At 46.5% G+C, this 27,069-nt stretch overlaps 1 protein-coding gene across 3 annotated transcripts in view; it reads left to right on the forward strand.

The window, feature by feature from the left end:
• Positions 1-407: 407 nt before the first annotated feature.
• Positions 408-27,069, forward strand: part of TCF20 (transcription factor 20) — a 52,111-nt gene continuing 25,449 nt past the window's right edge. For 2 of the 3 annotated variants that reach the window (XM_075573948.1, XM_075573950.1), the window contains exon 1: positions 23,878-23,974. In XM_075573948.1, coding sequence (XP_075430063.1) covers positions 23,905-23,974 — 70 coding nt within the window. In that variant the 5' untranslated portion in view covers positions 23,878-23,904. Of the gene's footprint in view, positions 727-23,877; positions 23,975-27,069 lie in introns of those variants that run through there. The other variant, XM_075573949.1, reaches the window with a different exon arrangement.

Consider the following 27,069-nt stretch of genomic DNA (forward strand, 5'->3'; position numbering starts at 1 on the left):
GGCACTGAAGTGTCTCAGTCCGGCACTGATATCTATCTATCTATCTATCTATCTATCTATCTATCTATCTATCTATCTCATATCTATCTATCTATCTATCTATCTATCTATCTATCTAACGCACATTTTATGAAGGCTTATATTACTTTTTAGCACTGAAATTTGGACGCACAATAAAAATTCAAATATGATCTTAGTACTTTCTTTTAGAGGCTTTTATCTTTTATTATTATTTTAAATCCTCCCTTAAAAACCCAAATAAGGGAGCCCTAGTCCCGCACAAGAGAAACCCACAACCTTATTCTATGAAAGGGGGAGGGGAGAAGTGTCAGAGGAAAAGGAGGCGGGGGATATAGAGAGAAAGGGGGGGGGGGGAGAGAGGAAAGGGGTGTAGGAGGATCTCAAAATCTACACTAAACCACCCACCCCATAGACCTGACTGCCTGATCCCAGATGAAACCCCACTGCCTCCTCTGCAACCCTATAACACCATCAGGATCTGCTCTCAACCAGGACAGCCTGAGACATTAAGGTTTTGATTGTTCAAGAAAGAAAAGAGAGAGAAAGGGGGAAAAAAAAGAGGAGAGTGGGGAGCAAGACCAGGATTGTTTTGGATCAAAGGATATACATACATTATATATATATATAAATAAATACACATTTGCAAAGCTGGGATCCCAATAAAACAAAGGTGGAGCAGAGGCATGGGGGAGTGAATTGTACGCGGTAAGTACCGTATGTAATAGATCTTTTATTTAAACCCCACACCCTACACTATTCCTGGAATGTCCCCTTTACCTGCAGTACAGCACCGTCTCCTCTTACCCCTTCACTCTCCTCCTCACCTCTCTCCTCCTACCCCCTCACCTACCACCCCCTCACCCAATCCTCCTGCCCCCTCACCTACCGTATTACACCCTCTCCTCCTGCCCCCTCATCTACCGTATTACCACCTCTCCCCTCTCCTGCCCCCTCACCTATTACCCCCTCACCTATCGTATTACCCCCTCTCCTCCTGCCCCCTCTCCTCCGACCACCTCACCTATTGCCCCCTCACCCTCACCTATTACCCCCTCACCTCTTACCCCCTCACCTCTTACCCCCTCACCTCTTACCCCCTCACCTCTTACCCCCTCACCTCTTACCCCCTCACCTCTTACCCCCTCACCTCTTACCCCCTCACCTCTTACCCCCTCACCTCTTACCCCCTCACCTCTTACCCCCTCACCTCCTACCACCTCACACTCACCACCTGCCCCCTCTCCCCTCACCTCCTGCCCCCTCTCGCCTCACCCCCTCTCCTGTCCCCTTACCCCCTTTCACTTTGTATCTACTTTTAGTGCCAATGCCACACTGCACATATTTCCCTTGTGATCTGTTTGTATGTAGGGTTTTATTATGATTATTTTAAGCCAGAAATAAGCCATCCTAGGAAGGCTGAGAAAAGATGGAAGCTGCGACAAGCTACTTATTCTGCATATCAATAAACCACTAATTGATTTTCACACTGCTGATCAGGGGAGAGATTATGGAAATGGCCTACAGCAGGTTTTGGGATTTAGAGATGTATATACACATACAAACACACCTTTTTGGTATACGTACATTCATTTTTCATTTTTACATGTACATATTTTTGTGTATATGTGTAATATATGTATGTGTATATGTACGAGTGTTTATTATTTGATGGTGGCTTGTTTTGTGAGCGTCTCAATTCTGTATATCTCTCTGTGCCTCCATTATTACAGCTTTAATTTTTAAGGGCAAAAAACAGCATTTGAAGCTGTACCAAACGCAATAGAAGCCCCCCCCAACAGATCTCATAATGTGCCTTTATGCCTTAAAACGTAGAACGTTATTACCTTGTAATAGTTGCTCAAACCTGGTAAAAGCCAAAGGCCCATTCATGTCTCTGTCTTGCTGCCTTTTACCAGTGATCCATAGTAACCCTGGTTGCTGGTTGTTAATGCTGTTTACTTACTGGATGGGATATAGATTATATATCTATATCTATCCTATCTATCTATCTATCTATCTATCTATCTATCTATCTATCTATCTATCTATCTATAGCTCTTATAATATGGGTTTTGTTACAATTGCAGTTAAAAAAAAAAAATCATGAAAGGACGTAACTTCTCCATTGGCAGATACACTGCTCTCCTCCCCTCGAGGGGTTAATACCGTACCGCTTAATATTCTGCTGTAGGCCTTATGCCTTTGTCTATTTTTATATGGATATTTTACTTTTCATTTAACCTTTTTGCTGCCAGAGCGGCCAGGTTAAGATTTAATAGGGGGACGATCGTAAAAATCAATCACCAAACTGCCCCCCGTCTCCGCCCCCTGTAACTGCCCCCCGTCTCTGCCCCCTGTAACTGCCCCCTCCCCCATATGCTCCCTGTAAGGCACAGATTATACACTCCGCTTGCTAGCGAGAGTGCGAGCTCCTGCCGCGCGGCTGCAGCACAAGCGTTCCCTGCTCACAGTGCTGGCGGCAATTAGGTGGCGGACGCGTCACGAAGCTGGTTCGCCCTCATTGGCTGAACCAGCTCACGTCACGCGCAGCCGCCTGAGATGACAACATTCTTAGTCTCAAAACGCTGCCGCGTCAACGCGCCTCTTCGCCTCCATGCGCGCAGGCTCTTGGCTAACTGCTATAGCCAATGACTGAAGTGTGCTTGACGTGCACGCAGAAACTCCCCCACTATAAGCTCGGCCTAACTCACCCTGTAACTGCCCCGGTCTTCGTCCCCTGTAACTGCCCCGGTCTTCGTCCCCTGTAACTGCCCCGGTCTTCGTCCCCTGTAACTGCCCCGGTCTTCGTCCCCTGTAACTGCCCCGGTCTTCGTCCCCTGTAACTGCCCCGGTCTTTGTCCCCTGTAACTGCCCCGGTCTTCGCCCCCTGTAACTGCCCCGGTCTTCGCCCCCTGTAACTGCCCCGGTCTTTGTCCCCTGTAACTGCCCCGGTAGCAAACTTGACTCAAAGCACTTTGATAAATTATCTCTGTGACACGGCATGAAAAGGTCTCAAACTTAAATCTCCCCACGCGTGTCCAGTGGTACACACACCCGTCGCGTTCCTAATGATCCCGTTATTTTGAGCTTGTTTGGCTGCGCCATTGTATTTTTTTTTCTGCACATAAACCCTTGTTTTCAGCACGGCAGAGCCATGCGGTGCTCGGTGACGCCGGCAACACGGGTTTATCGGGGTTTGTTTGGGGTTGCGGGGCGACCTGCAATCACTCGGGTGTGTGACGCCGTTTTTTTTTCTTTTCTCGTCTCATCGTTTTCAGTTATGTTTCAATGAGCGTGACGCGTGACCACAAATTCCACAGAAAATGCAGTGTGTCTCTGTCTTCTAAACTCTCTCCTCAAGGGACCTCTGGGAGACCAACCGCTGTGACTAACCCATGATTTCGCAAGCCCCCCATATACCGTTATCCTACATACAGTATGGACGTGACGCTGTGATTGGCTGCTCATCCCGGGTTTTAGAGTTTTTTTTGTTTTTAAAGCTGATGCTTCGTTCAGACGACATGATGTCCGGGATGTTAAAATGGCGGCCTTGCTCTATATCGGCCTAAGCGGCCGATGTTTGTTTTTTAAAATTGGGATGTTTAGGGGGAAAGTGTCGGCTTCGGCTGATAAACAGCGAGGTCCTGAACGTTACCATGGTAACCTCAGAAGCTGGAGATCAAGACAATTCTGTGAACATTGAGTTAACCCTTTGCATTCCCCAGTGCGTAGCTACTACGTCACGGCTTCTGGCCCCGTGTTATAGTAGCTACGCCCCCCCCCCCCCAAATGCCTGTTTTCTTAGGGATGATTTTATAGGCGCGCAGGATGCCACCTGAACTGATGGCGGTCGGAAGGGGGATGACTCCTCCCCTTTCTGTTACAGTGTCAGCGATGGAAGCGACCACATTGCCGCTTCGGGGCAGCCGTCACGGGATCGCTGTCCCGGAGGAGCCGTGGCACTCTGGCCCCCTGCTACCCCTTCAGCACTCAAAGGGTTAAACCCCTGGGCAGGGGTTGTATTGCTTTTAGCCGCATACAAGGATTCTGGGTAGTGACTTTCAAGCGAGCGCACTTGGGCCCAGATGGACTAACGCAGGGGTGGCCAACTCCAGTCCTCAAGGGCCACCAACAGGTCCAGGTTTTAAGGATATGTCTGCTTCAGCACAGTTGGCTCAGTTGTTGACTAAACCACCTGTGCTGAAGCAGGGATAGCCTTTAAACCTGACCTGTTGGTGGCCCTTGAAGACCGGAGCAGGCCGCCTCTGCACTAGAGGGTGCTAAACTTTAGCACGCCTTGACTCCCAGAATGGGCCTAGGTGTGTCACATTTTTAGCTCCCCATTTTTATGGAGTCGTCCATTGCCGTACATGTTGCAGCAGAGACAGGAGAACCCAATGAGTGTATGTAGGTGTCTATCACAGCCCCCCCCGACCCCCAAAACGGTCTCGCGCACCCTGAGAATGCGCTGCGTTGTATACAAGAAGCTGTTGGCGGCCCCTCCCCCTAATTCTGACGATTTTAAAACCCAGGGAGGACTCTGGGAGGAAAAAACGCAGGGATTGGCCAAAGTATTTTTTAAGGTTGTTATTTTTTGCATTCCATTCATTTCTGTATCTATGTTCCTGTTGCATTCTGGGTTTCAACAGTGCACGTTTTTGTTTGAAGGTGCAATCCTGTGTAGCTGGAAAAAACCACCTCAGAACCTTTTATAAACCATTTAATAATCTGATTGGCTTCTTTAGACCCATCAAACCATGCTAAAAGCAAAGATCTGTCCGCCCTTCTTTTGTCTAGAAATGAAATAGAAATTGTTTTTCTTAGGGGCTGCTGAATGAGGAAGTATTTGTCATCCAAGTGTTTTCTTTCCCCTTATCCCCCCCCCCCATCTCCCCCCCAGTCCTTATCAGGGAGCGTGTAAAGATAAGGGGAGGGGGAGAGAGGGGGCTCTGCCTGTGCAAACTCTTGTAGAACGCACAGTGACGTCAGACAGAAGGGAGCAGCCGGAGATCAAACCCCCTCCCAAGTCTCAGCTCCCCGTGCTTACATAATAACTTGATTTAAAATACTTATAGGTGTCAGACTTTAGTAAAAAGGTGTCACTCACCCAGACGTCACCTCTTAACCATGTCACTGCCATTAGTACACTTTGCCCCTAGGAGGGACTGACCCCTTAACCATGTCCCTGCCATTAGTACACTTTGCCCCTAGGAGGGACTGACCCCTTAACCATGCCCCTGCCATTAGTACACTTTGCCCCTAGGAGAGACTGACCCCTTAACCATGTCACTGCCATTAGTACACTTTGCCCCTAGGAGGGACTGACCCCTTAACCATGTCACTGCCATTCGTACACTTTGCCCCTAGGAGGGACTGACCCCTTAACCATGTCACTGCCATTAGTACACTTTGCCCCTAGGAGGGACTGACCCCTTAACCATGTCACTGCCATTAGTACACTTTGCTCCTAGGAGGGACTGATCCCTTAACCCTGTCACTGCCATTAGTACACTTTGGCCCTAGGAGAGACTGGGCTATTAAGAAGGCTAGAACATAACTTAACCCCTTGAGTGCCTCATGAGAGCCGCCACGAGGTCTGGCACTTCAATGAGGTAGTGTCTACACCTGGGGTGCGCACACTTTTCCCCCTGCGCCCCCCTGTCTTCTCTCCTCACCGGCTCGCGCCCCCCTCCTTCCTTGTCTTTGGCGTCAAATGACTCCGCTCGGTCGCGTGACGTCACATTGCCATGGCAACGCGACCCCTGTGGTGTCATTTGACGCTGCGTTGCCATGGCGACGTGTCGCCGAAGACAAGGTAGGAGACATTGCAGAGGCCTCACGCGACCCGCCCCCGGCATTTAATTAATTTAAATGCGGTGGGCAGGAGCGCGGGGCCTCTGCAACCGCCGCGCCCCGCCTGAAAAATCTTGTGCCCCCCACTTTGCGCACCCCTGGTCTACGCCACAGGGTTTTCTTCCTCATTCTCTACAGTGGGTTAGGTCGCATTCTGCGGCCGCGGCGCAGTCTGACCGGACGAGGAACGCAAGGGGAGATTTCCCGTCTTCTGCTCGCGTCATCACTCGGCGATGTCGCGATCATGTGCCCGCTTCAAGACATGATCGCAATGTGCCAGGCACTCAAAGGGTTAAGTCACCCTTGTAGTAAAACTTGTACTTTTCTGATTCCTGTATAAAAAAAAAAAAGATGGCGTATTTATTTTATATAAAATAATACAGCAAATAATAATAATAATGAAGGGGGAAAAAAACCTGCAAGAAATCTCTCTTTTTTTTTTTTAAACCTGCAACAAGTCTTTAACGCAAAAAGTATCAATGCGGATCGTAAAATCGTGCCAAAGGATTTGTTTATTGTTGAAAATAGTGTGAAAAATAATTTTTAAATACTGGTCTGATTTGGCTAGAGCTGCTTTTATTTAAAAATGATAAAAATGGCTTAGAAGTGTGCGCGTGTGTGTGTGCGCGCGTGTGTGTGTGCGCGCGTGTGTGTGTGCGCGCGTGTGTGTGTGCGCGCGTGTGTGTGTGCGCGCGTGTGTGTGTGCGCGCGTGTGTGTGTGCGCGCGTGTGTGTGTGCGCGCGTGTGTGTGTGCGCGCGTGTGTGTGCGCGCGTGTGTGTGCGCGCGTGTGTGTGCGCGTGTGTGTGTGCGCGCGTGCGTGTGTGTAATATATATCGTCATCGTAGAGGTAAAACTCATTGAATGCAATTGTGGCAAAAACTCACTTCACTTCCTGCCTTCGAATTTCTTTATTTCTATTGAAAAACCGATAAAGTGCCTATTTAGTCACAGTTAAGTGAGCTGGCAAAATATAACACTCATTAAGGATGATTTTGAAATAATGTCAAAAGAACATTTAATCACCTTTTCCTCAGCACTCAAAGAATGTAGTTAGTTCATTTTACCTCTACAACGACAAAATGTATATACAGTATCTATATCATCCAGGGTTGCCACCACTCCGGGTTTGACCCGGAGACTACGTATCTCCGGGCTACGGTTTACCTGGTAAATCTCGCGGTGGCGGAATCCTCCCGGCATCTCCCTCTACAAACCCAGTCAACATGGCTGCTGCGTTGCCATGACAACGGGTTGCTACGTGGTGTCACATTGCCATGACAACGTGGCATCACGGGATGCCTCGGCGCCATAAGGCGTCCCATTGTCATGGCAACGGGGCGCCATTTGACGTCGCGTAGCCATGTTGACGGGATTTGCCGGGGAGGATGCCGGGAGCCGCGGCCGCCGATGGCAAGACAAATAAATATATAAAAAATAGAAGGTGGCAACCCCTTCCCTGTGATCACCCCTCCCCCCCCCAATGTAAGATATCTATCTACAGTGTTCGACAAACCTATACATTTGCTCGCCCCGGGCGAGTGGATTTAACCCCCGGGCGAGTAAATATTGGCCCAAGCAGCACACGTTTGGTACTAGGTGGTGAGTAGGTTTTTTTGTGTGGCGAGTAGATTTTTTGGTGATTTGTCAACCACTGTCTATCTATATAAAATATCCTACATTAATCTGTGTGTTTTTATATAAGTGCTACAGGCATGAAAATAATAATTGGAGACCCTGTTCCGAAGAGCTTACAATCTAAGTATAGTTAGACATCCTACATTTATATTTTAACCCTTCTCCTGCCAATGTATTGGGGTTTGCTTGCATGTAATCAACATTTTAGTAGGCTAGAAAAAAAGGAGACGATCACACACAATTTGTAGTTGATTGTCCAATTCACTTTAAACCACACTCATGGGACGGGGGGGGGGGGGGGAGAAAGTGAATTTGACTTCCGACTACGAGGTGTGAGTGTTTCTTTATTCCTGGGATTGCGTGCTGTGTCCTTTCTTCCGTGTTCACTATAATTTGAGAGATGAGCACCTTTTCACTATTTTTCTATGAAGAGAGACTTTATTGACTCTAATCTTGGATATTTGGGAGTTGTCTCTTATTTTGTGGAAATGTAGGTCCTGAAGCCGGAATGGGTCCCGATTGCAGCTTGCTTTTGCTGTATATTTATTTAAGGGCCTGTACTTGCATGTGCTGTAATTGAGGGAAAAATTCAGCTGGAATTTAAAGTGACAGTAACCAGGGCTGGATTACGTCGCTGTTTTGAAATGGGCGGCTATTTTTTGTTGCACAGTCATTTTGAAAAAATGCTTTTTGCTTCAATATGAGTCAGCTGGATAATTTCCCTATTTAATTTTAGCATGAACTAATGACTGTGATGCATTTTTAAACATAACTGGCACTCAAGGGGTTATAACATCAAACGAGTGCCCATATATGGGGGGGGGGGGGGGGCTTTGGCTTGGAGAAAGTGGATACATTTTTCTAGCCAATCAGACACAGTAATAGCCAGGCGCAGACTTTCCACACACCCCTTACCCCAATATATATATCTATTTCTATCTCCCGCTACCACCCCATGCCCAGCCACTTGCCCTTCCAACCTCCCTTCCCCCTCCCCCTGTTGTTCAGCCACTTGCCCATCTATCCTCCCTCCCCATGGTGGCCCAGCCACTTGCCCCTCTATCCTCCCTCCCCATGGTGGCCCAGCCACTTGCCCCTCTGTGGTCTTGCTGCTTCCTTGACCAACATCCCTTCCATTCTCCTTTCCTCCGTGACTCTGAAGCTTGACCGTCTCCCACTTGGCCACATGTCTTGCTGCCCCCCTGTCCCACGTGGTGTTAAATCTTGCCTCATCCCCTACCCACATGTCAAAATTATGCTTGCCCCCACCCCGTGGTCCACTGCTGTCAGTACCCGCGTGGAATCTTAAGTGTGAGCACCATGTGATGCCTTCTAAAGCAAATTACCAACTATAGGTGTGTGTATCCTATCTATCTATCCTATCTATCGAGATGTGTAGGTGTGTATACACACTTTTTTTTTTTTTATCCTAGCTGTTTCCCCTCCAAAACAAAAGTATTTTTATTGATTTTTCTAAAGGAGAACTTTTATAGACAAAAGGCCTTACATGCAACTTCAAATATTACATAGTTAGTATATTAGCAAAATAAGATACTGTACGTGTACAAATAATCTGAAGAAACCCCTTTTTGAAGAGAAAAAGGGTACCCAAGCTGTTGTGTTAAAGGAAAAGCTGAAATCAAAATCCAAAAGGCCCAAAGCCTGCATATTGTTCCCATGGCAACTCCTGCTATTTGTTCAAACTTGCTCCAGGAAGCACAGAGCTGTTTTCCATGCAGACTACAAAGGATCAGAAGACACCTTTTAATCTTCTTTGGGGGGATGTTTGGTCTATTAATATCACTAAGTGAGAGGTACTTGGGTTTGAGGCTCAGATTCTTTTTTGGGGGGCCAGGTGGCTTCTCCAAAAATTCTGGGCACAATGGTGAAAGGTGCGACGTGCTAGACACAGACACGCTCAAGGCACACACCTCTCCACACCTCCATGCTGTTTCATCCTCTCCTTGGCCCCACCGGCTCCTCCTGATTTGCTGCATTACCAAGCAGCAGCTAATCAGGATGGAGGAAGCTGCCCAGCCCCCTAACAGCAGCCCTGCTCTCTCCCTTCTTGGGGAAACCCTGCAGCTCCCCAAGCCGTTCAGGTCACTATGTCCTGAGAGGTAATACCGGTATACACATACACGTCCAGAGAGGCAATACCCTTATACACACACACGCCCAGAGAGGTAATACCTGTATACACACACACACACACACACACTCGCCCAGAGAGGTAATACCGGTATACACACACGCCCAGAGAGGTAATACCGGTATACACCTAAAGGCCCAGAGAGGTAATACCGGTATACACCTAAACGCCTAGAGAGGTAATACGGTATACACATACACGCCCAGAGAGGTAATACCGGTATACACATACACGCCCAGAGGTAATACCGGTATACACCTAAAGGCCCAGAGAGGTAATACCGGTATACACATACACGCCCAGAGAGGTAATACCGGTATACACATACACGCCCAGAGAGGTAATACCGGTATACACATACACGCCCAGAGAGGTAATACCGGTATACACATACACGCCCAGAGAGGTAATACCGGTATACACATACACGCCCAGAGAGGTAATACCGGTATACACATACACGCCCAGAGAGGTAATACCGGTATGCACATACACGTCCAGAGAGGTAATACCGGTATACACGCCCAGAGAGGTAATACCGGTATACACATACACGCCCAGAGAGGTAATACCGGTATACACATACACGCCCAGAGAGGTAATACCGGTATGCACATACACGTCCAGAGAGGTAATACCGGTATACACATACACGCCCAGAGAGGTAATACCGGTATACACATACACGTCCAGAGAGGTAATACCGGTATACACATACACGCCCAGAGAGGTAATACCGGTATACACATACACGCCCAGAGAGGTAATACCGGTATACACATACTGGACATGTATTACCTCCTACCAGAGCGTCCAAATACAGGACAGTCCGGTTCAATATTGGACACCTGGCAACCCTAGGGGGGCGGAATAAGTGAGACACCATATAACATAGTATAGTGCAGGGGTGGCCCTCCAGTCCTCAATGGCCACCAACAGGTCAGGTTTTCCGTATATCCCTGCTTCAGCACAGGTGGCGTAGACGCAGTCAGGAAAACCTGACCTGTTGGTGGCCATTGAGGACTGGAGGGCCACCCCATGCCTAGCGAATGCATTCTGGAATAAATAATAATAAACTTTCAGGGGGAACCGCACTTGGGACAGAAAAACAAGGCACCGATATCGACTCCATTTTTTTTTTTTTCCTGCTGTGTCAAAAAAGAAAAGGAGATTTCTTAGATAAGTAACAGAGTACGAGATAAGGGCTTTAAAACTCGCCCTACAGTTCATGTTACAATGTTTCCAAAGCCTTCCAGGATAGAGGCATAAATATATAAAGAGTCGCTTGGTGGTAATGTAAGAATACTGCCTTTTTGAAGTGGGTATACCTAGTGCCAACTCTCCTAGTGACCTTGGGAAAGCCACCTTTTCCCCCTGCGGATCAGGCGCCGATATTAAATGGTAAATTCTTTGGGGCAGGAACTGCAAACCTCTATGTGCAGCGTTGGGTATAATGTCAGAAATAATATCATTATTATGTTTTTTTTTTTTTTTTTTTTTTTTAACTCCGTGTGTCGGAGGGGACGCCACATCAGGGCGCCTCTGGCACTTTGCGACCACGGCAGTGCCCCTCGGGAACGGCCACGTGATTGCGGTGCCACTGAGGACGGGACGAGCGAAGAGTCCTCTGCCTTTGACTGGCCGGCGTTAGAGAGAGAGAGACTATACTTGAGATTACATACAGTGTGTGATGTATATGTATATATGTATACGTACACATACACACACGTTTCTTTTGATCCTATTTGGGACTACACCTTTAACCCTTTGAGTGCCAGAGTGTTCCCGCACAGCCCGGTCACCTGAGCTCGGCGAGCCATTCCCCCGGAAATGGCAGAGGAATCGTCGTCGTCCTCCTCCCATTTCCCCAACACTTCAGGTGGCGTTCCTGCGCTCCACGGTTACTCGGGACGGGATCCAACCTGACGAGAACAAGCTTCCCTTGGGCCTGATGTAGCGTCGGACCCCGCGAGGGAGTAACCTCGTCCTCAGGCACCCAGAAGGGTTAATGCTAAACTCTTGGAGGTTGGCACGCAGCCTGTGACGCAGAGCTGAGCCCGGCGTGTGCTGCAGTATAAGGAGGGTGTAATTAGCACCGCTAAGCGCCTGGATTTTAACATGTACGGCAGCTCTCTCTCCAACTGCCTCGGTGTTGCCATGGAGAGAGGATTGCTAAAGTCTCTACAATCGACCGCGTACAGACGCTACCCATACGTGGGGCAAACGCTGTTTTTTTTGGGGGGGGAGGAGGGTTGGGGAGGCAAACATAATTGACTTGATCATATGCTAACATCCATACTCCTTTCTCCACTGTGACCCCGAAAAATTACAGCTGTTTAGAGCAGGAATCCGGCCTACACAGAGTTATTTATTTTTAATTGATTTTTTTTTTTAATGTATTTACTTTTACAGACTTTGAACGGGGGTCCTTTTGGAGCTGCATGGTCCGAATTGTAACTCCTGGAACACCCCGGCTCTCTAAATAACGTAGAAGTGTTTTCCTACCACATTTGGTTAACGTTTAAATGGCTGCCAAATCTCGCGGGTCCCAAGGGCCAATAGGAAGCCATAATGTCACTGGGGGAGATGGCGTTGCGACTTTCTGTTGGACGAACATTTAAATGTCGATAAGGGGACGCTCGTAAGTCTCTCGGTGTCCGGAGGGAGGTGGAGCACAGAGCTAAATATAGCAAGCCTCCCCCTTTCAATAGTGGTCATGTGACTGCGGAGGCCATTTTGAAGGAAACGGAGTGGAGGGATCCTCCTCCTCCGTTTCATCGCTGGTTAGATCATGCACTGCGCTCCATTTGAACGCAGGGTGCCATCTAACCCGGGAAAAAAACATTTCTGTAAATGACATTTAATAGATCTCTTCTCGCCATTTCCAACGCTTATTGTTCATTTTTAAAACCTGGGCTGGCCTTGGGGCAAGGTGGCTGCCTTGGGCCCTGCGCTCCTTACGCTCCCTTCTCTCCCTCCTCCTGTCGACGCCGGGGTCCAACTTTCACCCGACTGGAGGTTGCTGGATGAGGGAGCGGGGGTCCTCCGGAGAGGCAAAAAGTGTGTTACGTTCTCCGGCCCTCAAAGCGAATCTTTGAAGTGCGGCCCTCCTCCTGCAGCGTCGCGTCTTCATGGCGACCCGACGTCAAAAAGCCGCTGTGACGTCACATGACGCTCTGTTGCCACGACGACGTGACATCATTATGCCGCTACTCTGCAGGGGGAGGGCTGCACTTCATAGAATCGGCAGGGTAAGTACCCATACCTACTTCTCCGGGCGGGGGGGGGGGGAAGGAGGGGGGGGGGCGGTGTTAAGGCCAGCCTTGACTCCATTCAAGAGAGCAGTATTTGAAGTAATAAGGGTTCCTATGGAGCACGGGACATGATCAAAAGAGGACAACTCTGTTTCTGGGTTCAGGGTCGCCGCAATCAGGTGACTGCGCTTTTCCGGAAGGGCCTTGCCAACCAAAGGGTTAAAATGCGATTTCAGGGTCTCGAACCTCAAATCCTCACAGATTCCGGTCCTTTGAATGTGACGTCTGTTGGGGGGCGGTGGGGGGTCAGCTGTGTATCGGAAAGGCATGCGCACACGCTGGGGTCATGTAACGCGCGCTGGGGTTTATCTCTAAATGAATTGCCACGCCGCAGTTTCACCCACTCCGTGAAGAAGCTATCGTATCGGTCACACGGTGACAAGGGTGGAAACGTTTGCCAGGGAGAAAGCATAAAAGGTGGTTTTCAAGGTTTTAACCCTTCGCTGTCCGAGGGGCCTGCAAACTGGCAATGGTAATAAGAGTTATACATTTATATTTGTTTAATGGTGAATAAGACCGAGGGCTGTTTTTTTAATGTCGTGGTAGCATGCTGAAGATGTGCTTATGACTTAGAGCAGCAATCCCGCTGGGGAGAGGTTTTATTCATTGATTTTTGGAAGCGGAAGGTCTTTTTAGTGCCCCTGATCCATGCTATTTTAAGTTTGGAGGACCCTATGGCTCCTGAGATACTTACCGGTGAAAGTACTGTGTTTAAAATTCCCTCCTGGCGGAAAACCGTATGGCAGCCAGATGTCGACAGGTACATGGGCCAATAGGAAGCCGCCATGTCATTGGTGGCAACTTCCTATTGGATGGTAACTGGGGCAATATTGATTTTTACATGAGGAGCACTGATTATCGGTGGGGGGGGGGGGAGGGAAGAATTCTTCAGAGCTGAAAAAAATGGTGGTACTGCAACCCCATGTTCCAAGGAGGTAAAATAATAATAAATTTTTAAATTGTGCTGGGATCTCTGCTTTTAACCCTTCCTGTGCCAGAGGGTTGGACCACGGACATTACGGCAGTTCTGCATCACGTGGGGGCCGCTCTTCGGCGCGATGACGCTATGCTGTTTCTGTGCCGACCGTCGGGCTGGATGCGACGGCGTAAGGACCTGGCACTTTCATTGATGTACACCGTACGTCATTAGGGCACAGAAGAGGTTAATAGGAGAATTGCGGGGAAGCGCACACCGGCGTGTTTAACATCATGGGAATCGTGTGTGTGTGTGTGTGTGTGTGTGTACATAGCGTAATAATCCAACAAACGTGAACCAATTATACCAGCACTGGATGGCATTTTTTAACGATATTATGAGTTCCAATGGTAGTATAATTGTTTCAGCGTTTGTAAGATTAGTGCGCTGTGTATTTATTAGCATTATATACCTGGCATGGATAAACCTGAAGGGACATAGGACATGATTAATCTGAGTGCTGAGATATATAGAGAGAGATATAGATGTAGAGGTATCTGTACCGTGTTAGCCGAGCTTAATTATCAAAAATGAATAGACGATACCGTTCTGTGGCTAACTAAATGCTTTTATTTGTGCAAGCTTTCGAGATACTGTACACTGATCTCTTCCGGCGATGTTACAATGAATAAAGCAAGATTGGTTTAACTATACAAATACCACACAGGAATCTGGAGTACAAAATCAGAGGAAGCTTCACCTGTTCCTCCAGCAATGTCGGGTTCCTCATCATGTGCATGAAATGCCCAGGGGGCTGCTACTACATAGGTGAAACGGGATAGGGACACACACACACACACACACACACACACACATATTCAGGGACCATTTGACACCTCTAGTCATAAATCACATACTGCACAGGGAGGAGGGATAGGTTTCAGTCACAGATAACATTCCAAGATGCAATGTTTGTAAGTAAAACCTTTCTTGCGTTATTCATTGTAACACCGCCGCTGGAACAAGAGATCAGTGTATCTCGAAAGCTCGCACAAATAAAAGCATTTTATTAGCCACAGAACGGTATTGTCTATTCTATCCCATCTATCTCTGGAGCTGAAATTAACGACGTTTTTGGCTCCGGAGACCCCTTGCTTCCCACCTATATAGAAAAAAACAACAGGCCTTCCACAAGCGATCCACCACACCATTTTTGCAAGGTAAGCGTGCTCCCTGCTGCCATTTTGTAATCCCTGGGCTCTCCAACTTTTGGAACATGCGGACGTTGCCACGCCTGATGGAATATGGCCAGTGGTGTCGAATTAGTCCTCAAGGGCAACCAACACGTTGGGTATTGAGGATATCCCTGCTTCAGCACAGGTGGCTCAATCACTTGCACCGTCATTTTGAATGAGACACCTTTGCTGAAGCGGTGATATTCTTAAATCCTGATTTGTTGGAGGCCCTTGAGGACTGGAGTTGGCCACCCCTGAAATATGCGATTTTTAAGAGCAGTGAGGAACGGCCATTTTAGTTTCTGTTCACCGCTTTCAATGAACGCCGCAATAAAATTCAATGTTTCTAATATATAATGCGCATATAAATGCCGTGTGTCACACGAGGCGGATGGGAAGCTGTGACGCATGACGTATCGGCATCCTATTGGCCTGGAAGTGATGTATCTCGGGGACCAGGGGGTCTAAAATATAGCATTTCAGCTCCGGAAACCTCCTGCTACCCACCCATGTAAAGGGGGGAAAATACAAGGGGAAGGCGGTTAAAATAAAAAAAACTAGCTTCTGAAAGAGCTGAAAAAACTAGCTTCTGAAAGAGCTGAAAGATACTCGGTATCAACATACAAGTGCAGCATGTGAACAGCCTTCTTTTTATTTATTTCTTTTTAAAAGAAGTTAATTGTTACAACATGGAATGGGAAAAATTCCGTCCGCTTGTGTAAATCCCCTTTAAAAATTCACTTCCTTTTCATGTGGTTTTACGAGCATATTTTTTTTATTATGTGTAGTAGTAGTAGTAGTAAAAAAAAAGGCAAAGTACCGTTTGAAAAGGGGAAATAAAGATGTAATTGGCAAAGCAGCTCTACTACTAGCTGAGGCTGCGGCCTTGTCGTTTCCACGGTAACCTGCATTGAAATAGCTCCGACTTATAATATGGAGCTTTAGAGTCTGCGGGAGGAAATGCCACCCGTGACGGGGACAATGGTTTAAGTCACACGTCTGTTCAATCATCAGTCTGTCATTGTTTTTCTTTTCTTTTTTAGGGATTTCGCCCTGATACTGTACGACTGTATCAAACCACCCTTTTTACCCCCTTGGTTGCCAAGGGGCGTCGACACTCCCCCCTCCCCCCTCCCAAATTAAATTGCTGTGTTATTTTGCTATGGATATATGATATAAATATTTAAATAACATTTTTCATTTTTTTTTCTATTGAGTGCTTATCCGGTATATACTTTTTATAGTTATTTAAACCTTGGGTCTCCGGCAAAGCGCGGTCACGTCACTGCGGCGGCTCTTAACCCAGAAACAGAAGAGGAGTCCTCAATGGGTTAAGATATTTTTTTTTATATTTACGCTGCAATTCTGACCCCCCCAGAAACTCCTATAATGTTGGCATCTTGCCCCCTGCGCACGTCCTGCTCCTTTAAAAATAAAAAAATAAAATGTTATTGTTAAAAAATAATTTTCTTAATCTTTAGTGTGTGAGGTTGCCATGGCAATCTTTAGACGGCACTGGACTCTGGGGGAGAGCTCCATTTTAAACTCCCTGGACAACCAACATTTCAACCGCGCTTGTCCCCTGAACGCCGCGGCGGATTTAAAATAAATAAATAAAAACATCCCCCGAAAGAGCAAGACGAGCTCTTTTGGAAGAAAATATTTAAAAATATGGGGGGGGGGGGAAAGTGATCCGCGCAGACTGCCACTTTAACATTTTCAATCAGAAGGGGTTATTATTTTATCTTTTTACATTGATACTGTGGCAAATTAGAAAAATTCCATGCTGTTGCCTGCGGGTATTAAAGGGCAGGTTTATTTGCTATAGATTTTGGCTCTGTTATTTATGGTCGATCCTCTCGTTCTCAGGTGTGTTTGTTGCTCATGCTGGAGCAGGATTTGTTGGCAGTATTATAATCGTGCTGAGAAATTTGGAATATAGTCCCCCGTGATGTCTGTTTTTTTTGGTTTTTTTAACGCTATTTTCCCCGCTAAGTATTTCAGGAACCAGTAGATGTGGTATAAACAAAACAAACAGCCGTTGGAACTGCTCTTTTAAGAGATCTCTCCTCGCCGTTCCAATGCTGTTTTTATTTACAAAATCCGCTGCGCCGTTCAAAAGAAACATAAGCGTTTGGATTAGTGTCCGGGAGGTTAAAATGGAGTTATCGGAGCCCAGTGCCGGGTAAAGGTTACCATGGTAACATCAGAAGCCAGAGATGGAACCGGGTGACGCTTTAATCCCAGTTTGATGTCACTATCCATATTTGGTAAACCAATAAACCTTGAAGATGAGACGCACGGGATTCTGGGATGGAAAAATCTCAAATCAACTTCTTGCCTTTCTTGCATTTTACCAAGTGAGAGACCATCCCCGCAGCCTGGGATAGAACAATATGACTGACAGACTCGAATGACACTTTCAAATTCCAATCTGATGATATCACTCACACTGCCCTGACTCGGGGGGGGTTAGTAGAGGAAATTGCAAATTTTGACGGGGGTGCGGGGAAAGGAGCAAATTTCACCATTAGTGCAGTGGCTCAGGGAGGGGAGTTCCGCTGAATACCAATGGACAGACATTGATCATGTCCGCTGCCCAGCACATCTTCCTTATCCCAGCAGCCTTCAGACATCGCTCGCCCGACACTCTGTGAGAAGCCATATTAGGTGTGTGTGTGTGTGTGTGTGTGTGTGTGTGTGTGTGGTTTCAGGGTGCTAAAGCAGACTGACCCTCCTTTTTTTTTTTTTTACCAGGATGAGAAGCAGGGGGTCCCCGATACTGGAACGAGTTACTTTCAGCTCCGTTAACCCCGTTTTCTGAGATACTTTATATCAAAAGTAATGCGTTGCACTCGGCCAACAAAATGGTCATTTAAATGGCTTGCGTGATGCAGGCCAATAGCAAGCCGTGATGTCATCCATTGCGGCTTCCAATTGACTTGCGCAAGCGCAGGCGTTTAAATACCAGGAATTATAGACCGTGTGTGTGTATTTCCCATAGGGCTAAGAGGACTATAGCATAGGGCAGCAATTTTTTGGGAAGCAATTTGTGTCTCTCTCTCAACTTTTCTGTAGCAGGCCCCCCCCTGTAGCGTCACATGCCATTGTGATGTCTGTTGCCATGACAAAGTGACATCGCGTTGCCATGGCAACGAGGCATCGTTGAGTAATTACGTCGTACGCTGAGAAGGGCCGCTCCCCAGCCTACAGGCGGCAAAAAGCTAAATCCGCCACGGTTTGTGTGTGTGTGTGTATCAGTGTTTGTGTGTATTGGTGTTAGTGAATTTGTGCAGTGGGATTAACCAGCAGCACACAGCTGTGACAGCGCAGGGGTTCATTTTCAGTGGCCTGTGTGTGTGTGTGTGTGTGTGTGCGCTGTAGTTATTTTCTGCGGGAATAAGCGGTGTGAGGGAGAAGTAGTGTGTGTGTGTGTGTGTGTGTGTGTGCTGTAGGTATTTGCTGAGGGAGAAGGCGTGTGTGTGCTGTAAGTATTTGCTGCTGGACTGAGCGGTGTGAGGGAGGTGTGTGTGTGTGTGTGATGTAGGTATATGCTGCGGCATTGAGCAGTTTGAGGGCGAAGTGTGTGTGTGTGTGTGTGTGTGTGTGTGTGTGTGTGTGTGTGTGTGTGTGGTAGGTATTTGCTGGGGACTGAGCGGTGTGAGAGGTGTGTGTCCTGTTTTCCAACTCATTCAACTTCGCATTCAAACTCAGTCCCGCAGTAAATACCTACAACACACACACACACACACACACACACACACACACACACACACACAAACACCTCCCTCACACCGCTCAGTCCTGCAGCAAATGCCTACAGCGCGCACACACACACACCTCCCTCACACCGCTCAGTCCCGCAGCAAATATCTACAGCGCGCACACACACACCTCCCTCACACCGCTCAGTCCCGCAGCAAATGCCTACAGCGCGCACACACACACACACGCACACCTCCCTCACACCGCTCAGTCCCGCAGCAAATACCTACAACGCGCACACACACACACACCTCCCTCACACAGCTCAGTCCCGCTGCAAATACCTACAGCGCGCACACACACACACACACCTCCCTCACACCGCTCAGTCCCGCAGCAAATACCTACAGCGCGCACACACACACACACACACACACACACACACCTCCCTCACACCGCTCAGTCCCGCAGCAAATGCCTACAGCGCGCACACACACACCTCCCTCACACCGCTCAGTCCCGCAGCAAATACCTACAGCGCACACACACACACACACCTCCCTCACACCGCTCAGTCCTGCAGCAAATGCCTACAGCACGCACACACACACACACACACACACCTCCCTCACACCGCTCAGTCCCGCAGCAAATACCTACAGCACACACACACACCTCCCTCACACTGCTCAGTCCTGCAGCAAATACCTACAGCACACACACACACACACACACACACACAGATAGGCTTCAATCACAGATCACATTCCAGTATGCACTGTTTTTTTAAAGTAAAAACCTTTTTTTGGCTTCATTCATTGTAACACCGCCGGAAGAAGAGATCAGTGTATCTCGAAGCTCGCACACATAGAAGCATTTCGTTAGCCACAGAACAGTATTGACTATTCGTTTTTGATTATTAAGTTCGGCTAACACAGTACAGATATATATAATTTGTAAAGTGCCAACATATCCCGCAGCGCGGTACAATGGTGGGTACAGGTATGCATATTACATAAGCAGAATGACATCACAAATGTGCGCAGATACAGAAGGTAAGGGCCCTGCTCGTGTGTCTGTATATTTTGATGATTCATACAGTGATTCCGTCCTTTCTTATTTAGCTCAGGTAACCTGTGCTTAGTGCCTGGGAGTCTGTAACATTTCTCAACGCAATGTTCCACACCACCTGGCACTGGAAGGGTTACATGAAGCTGTTTACAAGAAAAACACTTATGATCGGGGAAATAAAACAGATTACAAATAGGTGCCTATTAATTTTAATCGGGCTTCCATTTCCTGCGCGGCTCACGTTCATGTAAGCACTATACCACATCCTAAAAGGAAGGGGCACAATGGAGCAGGCCTGTGTGAATCACAGTTCTGGTGTCAGGTGGGGCGCATCGAGCATTACATTTGTTAATAATTGGGGTTTCTGACTTTAAGGGGTTGAACCTATTGAAGTCTGTATGGGCAATTGGTGTGCGTAATATGGGCACCCTATTAATTGATGTCTATATGGGAAACGCGTGTAGGAGGGGGATGCTACTGAAGTGTATGGGGGAACCAATGTGTTTATCCCATTAAAGTCTGTGGGTTGCCGCTGATGAAACGGCTATCTAGAAATTTAGGGAGCTGTTCGAAGACAGTAATATTATATTAATTTTTTTCTTTGCATGGAAGGGAGGCCAATATTTATTTATAACAACATTTATATAGAGCCCTTATCTAGGGTGCTGTACAGGAGTTAGTCAAACAAAGGTGTGGTTACATATTGATTACATTATAGAGTAATTGTTAAGATGTCTTTGTAGTGGGTAGGATCATTATGGTCAGGTTATGGGTTAGGTGCATTGAGAGCTTGGTTGGTGGGTAGGGGTGGGGACATTATGGTCAGGCTATGGGTTAGGTCAGCGGTGCGCAATCTTTTCTGCTCACGCCCCCCCCCTCACTTTCCTTCTCTTCGGCGCCCGGCTTCAAATGACGCCACGGGGTCACGTGAAGTCGCGTTGCCATGCCAACGTGACGTCACATAACCCCGTTGCGTCATTTGACGCCGCGTTGCCATGGCGACGCGTCATCGAAGAGAAGGTAAGTGAAGTTGCAGAGGCCTCACGCAATCCCCCGGCATTAATTTAAATGCCTTGGGGGAAGAGCATGCGGTCCCTGCAACCGCCCACGCCCCCCTGAATAATCTTGCACGCCCCCCAGTTTGCGCACCGCTGGGTTAGGTGCATTGAGCGCTTGGTTGGTGGGCAGGGGTTGGAACATTATGGTCAGGCTATGGGTTAGGTCAGGGGGGCGCAAACTTTTTTCCCTGCGCCCCCCTGCCGGCTGTCCCCTCACTCCCGCGCCCCCCCCAACCCCAACTTACCCTCGCACCGGCGTAATGACGTCACGTTGCCATAGCAATGTGACGTCACATGACCTCGCAGCGTCATTTTGACGCCGCGTTGCCATGGCGACGCCGGGAGGAAGCCGCCGGAGCCACGGGTAAGTATGGTTTACAGAGGCTCTGCAGCTCCCCCGGCACTTAATTTAAGTGCCTTCGGGAAGCGCGCGGGGCCTCTGTAAACCCCGCGCCCCCCGTCGGCAGTCTCGCGCCCCCCCTGGGGGTCGCGCCCCACAGATTGCGCACCGCTGGGTTAGGTGCATTGAGAGCTTGGTTGGTGAGTAGGGGTGGAAACATTATGGTCAGGCTATGGGTTGGATGCATTGAGCGCTTGGTTGGTGAGTAGGGATGGGGACAATATGGTCAGGTTATGGGTTAGGCCGCGCTTATAGTGCTGTCGATGGCGACACGACGGGTGACGTCGCCACAGGCAAAAGTTATATTTCACTGTGCGGCTGCGTCGCAGGTTTCCTGGCATTTGATTGGTTCAGGGGCTTTCACGTGAGGCGACAGCCCTTGAAAAATAAAATATTGCCGGCTACCAGTTTTCGCGACGTCACTCCGTCGCATTGTCGCCGTCGCGCTTACTATAAGCGCACGCGGTGGCAATGCATTTGTTTTCGGGCGACGTCGCCGGCACTATAAGCGCGGCCTTAGGTGCATTGAGAGCTTGCTTGGTTGGTGTATAACATTGTATGACAAAAGAGATCATATACTGTATGTCAGGACAAACTGAGGAGGTCTCTGTTCCAAGGAGCTGACAATCTACATCGAAGTGCATCGATTATTGTAGCATGTGTTTAAAGAGGCTTATCCAAGTGGGTGATTTTATTTGGAGGGGGATGTATTTTTTATTTTTAACAGAGTGGAAGCAGGGGGTCTCCGGAGCTGAACTCCCATTAATTTCAGCTACGGGGACCCCCTGCTTCCGGAGATACAGACCTCTATACTAGATGCCAGTCTCCGCTCGGCTAACAGGGCTCAAGTAATGGCAGAGTTTCAATGCTCCCGCGGGCCAATAGAAAGTCGTGACATCAAGTCCGGCTTCCTATTGGCCGACGTGATGCGGGAGCTTTAAATATGGCCGAGATACTGGCACCCCCTACGGGGGGACTGTATCACGGAAAGCGGGGGGGGGGGGTCCCGGGAGCTGAAATGAATGGCGCTCAGCTCCGGAGACCCCCTGCTTCAATCCTATGTTAAAAAATAAGAAAATAAAAAAAAAACTGCTTGAATTGCTCCTTTAAAACCTGACAATCATCATTTAAAACTTCTAAATATCACAACTCGAACACATTAAAAACTATTTTTTATAGATATATAAAAAAAAATCAGGGGATATTAATATTTGTATTATAAAAAAAAAAGAGACTTTACAGGAAATATGACCATCATTATTATAGAAAAAAAAGATTTATTTCCAGGGAATAGTCTTATTTTTATTATAAATGGGCAGACTAGGTTCTTTTACTGACGTCAAATGCTCTATAGAAGTAAAGACTACTTCAGGGATTATTATAAGAAGGGCTATATTCGTGAAAAGCAAATTCATTATCAAAAAATATATATATTTTCAGGAAAGAAAAGGACTATTTTCAGGAAATTTCATATTTTAATGATAAAAAAAAATGGATGTTTGCAGAAAATAGGCAGATTTTAATTATGTAAAATGTTGCTTTTTTTTATAGGAAAAAGGCAGATTTGATTGATTTAAAAAAAAAAAGGATATTTTCAGGAAATATGCAGTTTAATTTATAGAATGGTAATTCGTGTGTGTGTGTGTGTGTGTGTGTGTGTGTGTGTATGTGTGCTCCCATTGCAGAAAGGGATTCTGTGAGATGACTTGCAAATGAGCACACAATGTGTCACCTTTTGCCTGGAATATTATAAGGCATATTATAAGATATATATATATATTATTTTTAAGGAAAATATTTAGTTATATTATATATGTACAGTCTTCCACATGTTTAATGATATAAATGTGTTTTTGTTTTTAGGATATGTGCATATTTTTATTATTAAAAGGGATATTTTCAGTAAATAGCACTTTTCTCCCAACGAGAGACAAAGCGCGTCACAATTACAGTATAGTGCGCAAATCGTTACACAGTCCCTGCCCCGTGGAGCTTACAATCTATGTTTTGGTGCCTGAGGCACAGGGAGATAAAGTGACTTGCCCAAGGTCACAAAGAGCCGACACTGGGGATTGAACCTCGGTGTCACAATCTGTGTTTTTACTCACTGAGCCGCTGCTTCCCTCTGTAAATCATATTAGCAGAATGACATAAGTAAGGACAGACCAGCGCAAACAGATACAGAGATCTAATGAGTCCTTACCCGAGGAGCTTACGCTCTACAGGGAATAAGGGGCCATGTTGAAACGTAAAGTGGCTGCTCATTGTGGGATGGCGTATACATCAGGAGAGAGTATGGTCCCGCCGCACAGCTGATCCCATTGGGTGAGCGTGTTGCATAGCCTGGAAATATCCCAATTAAAAAAAAAAAACTTGCTCGTTATTGCAAACAAACAAGAACACTAATTAATTTCCAGCGGGACATGAGGTCTTCCAACATCCCATAAGGAATTCAGCATGGTGTGTTCCATGTCCGTGGTTGACGTTGGCAATAAAGTTGGGAAGGGAGGGAGAAGAAAAAAAAAAAAGAGATACAGGAAGTGATGTCAGAGGATGGCCGTGCTGCTGTGTGTGCAACAGCTCAGATACAGCTAGGGAGAAAAGAGATCGCAGGTAGGACTGAGGGTGGCAGGGGCAGCGCTGGGAGGACGGGCAGGGTGGGAGGGCACAGGAGAGGATGCTGGGATGGAACAGCAGAGGATGCTGGGGTGGCAGAGTTGCTTGCTGCATTATACGCTGCCCAATTAACCCCTCTGCTGCCAGAGAGGCCTGCAACGCATTGCAGAGCAATGCGTTGCAGGCCTCTCTGGCCGCAGAGGGGTTAATTGGGCAGGGGTGGCTTCTTAAGTCCATTTATTTACCCCACCACCCCCTATTTGAAGGGGGAAGCGGATGTCCCTACCTGTATTTTATGTATGTTTGTATGTATGTATGTATGTATGTATGTATGTGTGCAGGGGGATAAAAGGTACGTTACGCGGAGCGATCCGCGCCGTGCACCCGTTAAACATTAGCAATAACGCCGTTTTCTGCTGCGCTCGGTGGACTGATAACTCCTATTTTTGTCGATATCGGCTATGTAGATGCAGATAATGTAGTTGTGATGCATGTAATATAAAATGTTTGTTTTATTTTTTTTGGGGGGGGGGGGCGCAGAACGGGTACATAGCGCAGAGAATGGAGTCGGGTCTAGTGAGTCCCTACGCAGAAGAGCTGACGATTTTTAATTTGGATGCTTGAGGCACAGGGATTTTGGCCAAGGAGACGGCACTGGGGTTTGAACCCACAAACCAGGCAGCTTTCTTAATGCTAAACGATTACTCCTGAAGTAAAACATGAGCGTTAGGGATTCTGGATTGGGGGGGGGGGGGGGGGTGTTGGGAGGGGGGAGAACATCCGTGTTGATGGACAAACATTTTTTTACATGCATTTGAATTTGGTGTTTATCAGAGCACCTCTTTTTTTTACTTTCTATACTCCCCCGTGAGGCTGCAACCAGAGGTGGAATTTTAATAATGAAAGTGCAAGGTCATCAGTTGGCGGTGTTTTTTTCAGTTATAACCGGAATCCCTAATTATCTTGTTTACGATAAGTCATTTTATTATTGGGTAATGGAAAATTGCTGTTTTTTTTTTGTTTGTTTTAATTTTAAAAAATACATATATTTTAAATAGGCTAAATATTATTTATTTTTTGGATTAAGAATTTAAAAATGCATTATTTTTTTCCCCCCCGTCTTAAGTAGATATTTTTTTTTTCTGGCTGGACACAATCCATTTAAAAAAAAAAAAAATGTTTGATTTATCTGACACCCTATTAAAAATGGAAAAAACATTAGCAATTTCCGACTAGATTTTTATTTTTTTTGTACTAGGCGGGACACAGGTTCTTCGGCGCGGAATCGCGTTTATTTCCGCTCCAGTGATCCCCTGCTACCTGAGATTCTTGTCTCCGTAGGTCATGCCGGGAGCAGCCCTAGCTGGCCGAACAATATAGCGGTTTCCGTTCCTGCATGACGCTAGCCAATAGGAAGCCGTGACATCACCTATCGTGGCTTCCTATTGGCTTATGTGACGCGTGACCTTTAAACATGCATGAGATACTGGTAGCACCTACGGAGGGAAGAATCTCGGGGAGCAGGGGGTCCCCGGAGCTGAAATTTACACGGTTCATCTCCGGAGACCCCCTGCTTTAAACCTAGGGGAAATGTGTTTTAAAAAAAACCATGAAAAGCAGTCCAAGTGGCACTTAATTAAAAAAAAAAATATATATATATATTTGATTACCTTTATTAAAAACTAATTACCTAAGCTGCCGATCTATTCATTCTCCTGTGATCGTTCAGCAAAGATCCTGCTTCCCGGGGTTCGCTTAATGGCCGCCTTTCAGTTTCACATAATTCTTCTGTCAGTGTAACTCAGCAGCTACAATGTATCATGATATTACTAAGGTAATATTATCTATTGTTACAGTTTGCAGCTTAAACTGCTGGCAATATTGGCAACAAATGATCACAAACAGGAAGTGTTACACAGAGCTTGTGGAGGTGGCTAAAACCTGCTGTATAAATCACAGGATGCTCAGATGCTTAGAAATGGCAAAGGGTTGAATTGGGGGATTTTTTTTTAATCTAATACTACAGAACTGAATTATTTAAAAAAAAAAAAAAAAATATTCCACGTAGGATATTGCTTGAATTGCTCCTTAAAGATGTAGTTTAATACTCCAATGAAAGAGCAAAATAACGTAAAGAAAATAGATTTTGCTGCGGTTCTAAACAAATCTAATAACAGAAATACATTTTATATTTGCCAAACTATTTTGAAATGCTATTATTTTAAATACAGGCTTTTTCTTTTAAGAAGTCGTATGCATGCATTTATATATATATATATGTATGTATGTATGTATGTATATGTATATGCCCTCCAGACATTTGCTCATATTTATTCCATTTTCTATAGTACCTACAATGGCTGCGCTTTTTATCTGACTAACACTTAGCCCTCTTGCAGACAGAGCCAACAACACGTTGCTCTGGGATGGAAAGGGTTACATTTTGCTCCACTTAGCTTTTCTCTTTTTTCATCCAAATCGCATAATGAACTTTTAGATCGCCCGGCATTCTTTTTACATTTCCGAGAAAGACAGATTTTTCTTGGATTTTGTTGTTATGTTTTTTTTTTTTTTGTGGTTTATAAATATGGGACCTACTGTGAGTTTCTTTTAGGAATGAGGTTTTGGGCTTTTAAACAGATATTAAGCGCTCAGAGGGGCAGGTAACATGCATGTCACACGGACAGGAAAGGGTTAAGTTATTAAAGAAGCAGAGCTGTCCACGAGTGCTGGAATGTAGCTGTTTTTGTATAAGCCTATTTTGTGTATGTATAGGTTGATTTATGGAACGCCTCCCATGTACACAGCGCTTCGCAGGAGTAACCCACGGGACCTAATAGAAATAAACACATTGTACATAAAAGTAACATTAGGAAAAGGAATCCCTGGCCCACAGAGCTTACACTCTAAGGGTTGAATGAAATCAGCCATTTTGTTTTAATTCCAGGAAAAGTATAACTGTCATATACTTTATATTCGGATTATAAAGAAATATAAACCTATACACTAAAAAACAAATAAATAGAATATATAATTAATATATATATATATATAATCTCAGAAGACAAAAATATAACAATAAATGGGAGACG

This window comes from Ascaphus truei, chromosome 17, assembly GCF_040206685.1.
Source record: "Ascaphus truei isolate aAscTru1 chromosome 17, aAscTru1.hap1, whole genome shotgun sequence".
NCBI classification, from domain to species: Eukaryota; Metazoa; Chordata; class Amphibia; order Anura; family Ascaphidae; genus Ascaphus; species Ascaphus truei.